Source organism: Tribolium castaneum, chromosome 5 (assembly GCF_031307605.1).
Source record: "Tribolium castaneum strain GA2 chromosome 5, icTriCast1.1, whole genome shotgun sequence".
Classification (NCBI taxonomy): Eukaryota; Metazoa; Arthropoda; class Insecta; order Coleoptera; family Tenebrionidae; genus Tribolium; species Tribolium castaneum.
The window spans coordinates 155,112-161,469 of NC_087398.1; the positions used below are offsets into that span (position 1 = coordinate 155,112).

At 33.8% G+C, this 6,358-nt stretch overlaps 1 protein-coding gene across 1 annotated transcript; it reads left to right on the plus strand.

The window, feature by feature from the left end:
- Positions 1–4,109: 4,109 nt before the first annotated feature.
- Positions 4,110–5,146, plus strand: LOC100142363 (general odorant-binding protein 19d). The gene is made up of 2 exons (XM_008202048.3): positions 4,110–4,207; positions 4,688–5,146. Exons 1-2 carry the CDS (start codon positions 4,186–4,188, stop codon positions 5,107–5,109), a joined length of 444 nt encoding a protein of 147 aa, XP_008200270.1. The 5' UTR covers positions 4,110–4,185; the 3' UTR covers positions 5,110–5,146.
- Positions 5,147–6,358: the final 1,212 nt, after the last annotated feature.

Sequence of the window (6,358 nt, forward strand, 5' to 3'; positions counted from 1 at the left end):
TACACCATGTCGAGGAAGCGGAAACTTTGCCTCCGGCTCTACGCATTTACATCGGTAAAGGGGTTGTGTAATGGATAGGGCGGAGTAGAGATATTCCATCTAAGTTTTGTCTTTGTGCTTTAAAAATATTTATATTGTGCTTAACTCTCGTGAGCTTGTTTAACAATTGCAAAACGAATTGGGGGCGTTAAAGCGGTTTTAACCCTTCCAGTACTAAATTCTGCAGATTAGAAAGCGCAAAAGAGCACACATGGCCCGGAACCGCCCCCATTGTGGTCATATGCCACATGACCAAGATTACCCTCTAATCCGCCTCCTAATAATCAATTTTTTTTTATCTCATTTAAAAACTTCTGTAGGCTTTATTGTGAAGTAGCAATTTTATTTTTAAGTAGAAATTAAATTTTAATTTAGTCAAGCTCCACGTTTTCTATCCCCTTTTCAAACAATAAAATATTTTGTTTTTTAAAATTCACTATTTATTAGGTATTTTCCATCTCCTTACAGTAGTCCAGCAGTAGTTTACATCGATTTAAAACTAAAATGCTAGTCGGATTTAACTCGAACTCAGAACTAAAAAATAAATCTTGAGTTTAAAAGCTTCAAAAAAATATTTACGACATCATAATGGAATTCGGTGCGATGTTTGATGTAAACTGATCTTGTGAGCGCACATATGTTTAAAATTTTTTAGTTATTACCTACTATTTACAGTCCAACTACACAACAATTTTTTGTCTCTTGAAGTAACATCTCCAAGCCACAAAGTTTTTGTTGACTTCCTGTATACAGTTTTTCCGTCGTTAATAGAAATGTGGTTTGTTGAGATGAAAATGAGAAAATGTCTTTGCTTGTCTGCTGTTGCAAGTTGAATTTTTTTGCGTTGACCAATAAAAGCAATTTCTGTGGCAAGGCTTTAAATCTTCTTCTTCAAGCTCGTTTAACTATTACATTCGGAGCGTAACATTAAGTTTCCCTAACTTTATTTAGAGGCTAGAAGAGAATAGGTCTTAATTTGTGCATGCACTCACCCTTTGACCAAAGAAGAGACCATCGCTGGTGTTCAGTCACCTCGAATAAAACATGTCCCAGCTTTTAATTAAGAACCTAATTGTGGCGAATCACATGAGTAAAGACGGGGTTTAAATCACCGAAAAAATTCCATCTCGAGCAAACCACGCTTGCGGAAACCGTATAATATATGTAAATTTAAAATAGAAAGATAAAAAGAAAGAAGAGGCAATCCCATTCTCCCGAGACGCAGTTCCGAATAGAAAACAGCAACGTTATCAAAACAATCAAGACGGAATCAAAGAGCGCGATTGGCCGAACAAGCATTTCCGGTTATTGAATCCGGAACAATCATTGGTAAATCACTTGCGATTCCCTTTTGTCTGATGTGTTTCACGAATTACACATCATCGCTCCAAAAACTAAAACAATTTTATCGTCTTGTAGAGCTAATGTAGCGGGGATTTTTTTCTCTTGACGACGCCCTACATAACGAGCAAATAAAATTACAGGATTAATGCCCTAGACAATTTACTAAACCCGTCACATTTCATAATTAAAATCAGGAAAAAATCCATTCAGAAATTACAGTATATCTTCATAACAATCTGTAGATTATGGACAGTCATTATGATTAAACCAATTTAAGCCTCATCAAATTAAGAACTAAACATCGCTCTGACGGACACGGGAAATTCACTGTCTCTTTCACGCTCATTCCAAGCAATATTGACGTGGATTTTCTAATGAACAAATTGAGAATATCTCCCAATTATGTAACTGCATCTGTTGATTTGGGCGTTCTTGGATGTTTGTCTAATCCACAGCTTTACCACGCTATCAGCATTCATCATAATTATTTCTGGATAATTTTATTAAAACTGGTACTTTCCGATGTTCCATATTTGTGTTGATTATTTTGGCAATTTTGCTTTGTTTTATTTTTAAATTTTACAATTTTGTACCCAGATAATTTATGTGCGTGTATTAGCGCTTCCTGATGTTATTCTCTTATCACAATAATATCTACAATGTTGATAATATTTGAAGCTTTTATTATAAATTATTCGCAAAAGTTAATAATTGTCTTAAACAAAAGAATTTTTTTTTTCTTTTGTGACTCTATTACTTTAGTAATTATTACACTTTAATTATCGTGTTGTCTGAAAAAAATAGAACAGAAACATAAGCAAATTCAATGTTTTGGCAAGCATCCAAATATGAAAAAAATTGTAAATTGGAATATGATATTTCTTCTAAATGTTTAAAGAGCAAGAATATAATAAAACAATAATTCATCGTAATAAATTAATACGTTTTTAATTTTTTTTTGAATTATACTGCAGAGAACGTGTAAAGTGGCCAGTTATCACTAAAAGAGAAAAATCAATTTCATGAGTTACCCAATATGCCAATCAGATAATCCAAAAATGTACTGGACTGGCGCAACAATTTCGTTTTATCTCTACCTAATCTGTTTATCCACAAGCTTAATTCAGCATTATTTAACTTAAAACATCGATATTATCACGTAAATACTTTACCATAAATATTTTCACGCTGTCACCTCAAAGTGTATATTTTTGTTGAATTAAAGTTTTTAATCGAATTCTCTCCATTGTCCACTTGGAGGAGCAGTTGCCAACCCTTGGGGGTAAACACACATAACAGGGGAAGACAAATGAAACAAGTGAATGCTGGCTTCACGCGACATTAACCTGTTGTTAAAACCCAGCAGCTCCCGAAACTGCCCGCGATTAATTCCTGTATACGCCCTGTCTTTACTTACTTTCCAGAAGCTAAATCTTCCCGAATAAAGTTTTTCTCATCATCATCATCATCATCATCAGTGGAAATGCCAGTAGGTGATGTTGGTGAAAAATTGAAATTCAGCCATCAAACATAAAACAGACTTGTCTTTGTTCCCGGGTGCGATCACATGATCAATTAAAGCTTTGTTCGACGGTTCATAATAATAATGGAAAGCTTAATTCCACTGAAATAACACTTGGAGTTGACGTTAATTTCAGTTTTCTTGTATTTGTTCGAGATTATTAATCGTTTTTAAATTGATTTATTACTTTGCTATATACAGTTCTTTAATTAATTGACCTCTTTAGCGCGTTTATTTGGAAACGGTTAAATTTTATGAGCACGATATCACAAAATAAATAAGAGACTCATTACATCAATATGGCGGTACCAGTCTAAAGATTAGGTTTTATGACACGGTTTTATATAATTAAGTATGAAATTTTGCATCCAATGATTTATTATACAATAGTTTGTTTACACAGTTCATTTCGATAGAATTTTGATTTTTGCTTTATTGAATTCGGGGCATGGCGGTGTTAATTTGAAAGGAGGGTGCATTTCAAAGCCTCTGGTGTATTGCATGAAATACGACTCTCTCGTAATTACACCTCTACATGATTTAATCTTTACTAAATTAATTAGACGAATCTCATAATTGAGTTGTGGCTATTTATGAGTGAAGAATTTTTATGCTTTCGACGAAAACAGCCCGATTGTAGAAGCGAGGATGGTTCCGTATTTTTTTTTCTAATTAATGGAGCGTACACAAAATCCATCATTGATTACGACACTCTTACATAAAACGGAATTATTGCCGCAAAATAAACGAAAGGGGTAAACAGACAATGCACTGTACTTTATTTCCACCCCTAATCTGACCTCGCATAATATTAAGACCCTTATCGTTTCCCGTATCATGTGAGTAAAGACACGCAATGTGTTGATGCTAACTCTTTATGCAATAATCCATTTGGAAAATGCATTTTCATTCGACTAATGTCGCACAGTTTATATTCAATTACCAAACGATTTGGACTTGATCGAGTGACTTTTTCTAACCCAATTCTGATTGTCCAATTTTCTAAAGTATATACTACACACTGTAGGTACATTGTAGTTTAAAAAAGAAAAATTAATAATGGGATATGCGAACTGTTGTATTGTGTTATTCTAAAAAGTAACATTTTTTTCAAAATTGCACAAACAAGTTAAATTACACTTTTCAAACAACAAACTGAATTATTTTATACCGGAAAAGGTCAGTGATGATGATGATTACGATTAGGATTATTTATATAAAACTGACACACTTTTTATTCATTCTTGTCACGCCACGTATGACAGAAATTTATTCGCAACATGAACTGTTTCGTTATTTTTGGTGAGTTAAGATTTTATCTTCTTTATATCGAAGCCACTTTTTTTCTTTATTTTATGTAACAAAAATTTTAAATAAAACAAGAAATTTAATTACATATCCCACGTTTTTAACCACACGTGACCTGACTTACACTGAAAAAAAGAAACCAATATACAGGATATCCCAATGAAATGGTAAAGTCCATTATTGACCATAAACAATATTTAAATACATTTGTACAAAATGAGTTACAATACAAGTTTACCATTTTTCAAATTATTTTTTTTTCTCTAAATATTTTGGCATTTGCTCATTTTTAAACGAATTATTCTTAGGCGAATGATACGTAAAATGTACCTACATTTCTTTTTAGCAATATAGGTAGGTTGTGTACGATTATTTACACTTTTTTTACATGTTAATATTGATAGCAGTTATTATTATTCTCAATTAAAACTGTGTTTTTGTAGGTAAATTGCCACAAATGTATAATTGTTTCAGCCCTTTCGCTGTCAGCGACAGTTTTCGGTCAGTCCTTGAGCGAAGATGAAATGAGGGAGAACGCGCGAAAACTAATGACGAGCTGTAAGGACAAGGTTGGAGCTTCTGATGCAGATGTGGAGGCGCTCAAAATGCACCAAATGCCCGAGTCTCGTGAAGGCTTCTGCATGCTTGAATGTGTCTTTGACAGCGCAAAAATAATGCAAGACGGAAAATTTAGCAAAAGCGGAATGATCGAAGGCTTCAAACCACTTATAGGCGATGACAAGGCAAAACTGGAAAGTCTCGAAAAACTATCGGCCACGTGTGAAAGTGAATTGGGAGACGGCGAAGACAAATGTGAAACTGCCAAACGCTTGGTCGAATGTGTGATCAAAAATGGAAAAACGCACGGGTTCGAAGTGCCCCCGCCTCGTGAATAAAATAATAATAATTGTTGAAATAAAGTGCTGGAAAGATTTCCTTCTCAAACAAATCCCTCGCACATCAAATAAGACTTTAACACCTCTTGATTTTCCTTTAATACCGTTCGCGCTTTGTAATTTTTCAACTTCTTTGTGCAGCTTTTAACAACCTCCACAATCTTTGAGTTTTCGGCGCTTAATTAAAAACGATTTTAAAAGAAAAAGGAGGATTGAAGGGCCGCCTCGTCTGATATCTTCTTAATCACTATATCAAAGAGCGAGGGGAGCATTTAGTAGTACAATCATATTTCCATTTCGAGACAAATTCGCACCTAAGTGCCACCATAAAATAATTCCCACTTTGCGTGTGGCGCATTATACGCAAGAATTTTAACGCGGTTAAAAGTGACGTTTATGACACTTTACGAGGAAAAATACATTTAGTGAGCATTGTGCGATGACGGTTTCGATGCTATTTTGCCTCTGCGGAGACAATAATAGGGATTAAAGATAACAATTAGACATGGAAGTGAGATAGACAAAGGAACTGGTGTCGTTTCCCACAGGATTAGATGCTGATTCACGACGTCACTAATTCGCGCTCCGGGATTATCGCACCATTATAACAGATATTTATGGTTTTTTGCTCTACATAACCCTAACACCTCCACCTCAGCTGACAAAAACACTATTAATTACAAATTCACAACCACTTTGTAAAAAAAAACTTTTTGGTAACATTGCAAAATGTTATTTGCAATGTTACCACCTCAATTTCAGGACCACTATGGCAGTTATAGTATTTTTCAAACCGAATATCTATAAATCAATACATATTTTTTAATCTCAAACCTGACGAAAATACGTATCATGATTATAAGATTGTGTCGAGGTGATCGGTACTAAATTATATTTACAGCGCAAGTAATTTTACTAAATCTTTCAATTACACTCAAGTAAATTTTGTTTTATGGTAGGCAGCTTTGATAACCTTGAACTTGAAATAAAGATAAATTAGCGTGTCATAAATTATGATCAAAATGGGAGCATTTTTCAAGAATAAGATCTATCTATAGGTAGGTGATTTCTTCCAAATGGCAGTAGTAAAAACTCTTTAAACTTGCAACATATAAAAAACCTAAAGTTTTTAGGATTCCTAAAATTAAAAAAAAAATTATTCAGATTCCGAAATCTGAAGCTGAAAAAAAAGAGCTTCTGAGAATCCTTTAGAAATATAACCTTAAAAAAAAGAAGAAAATAGAAAACA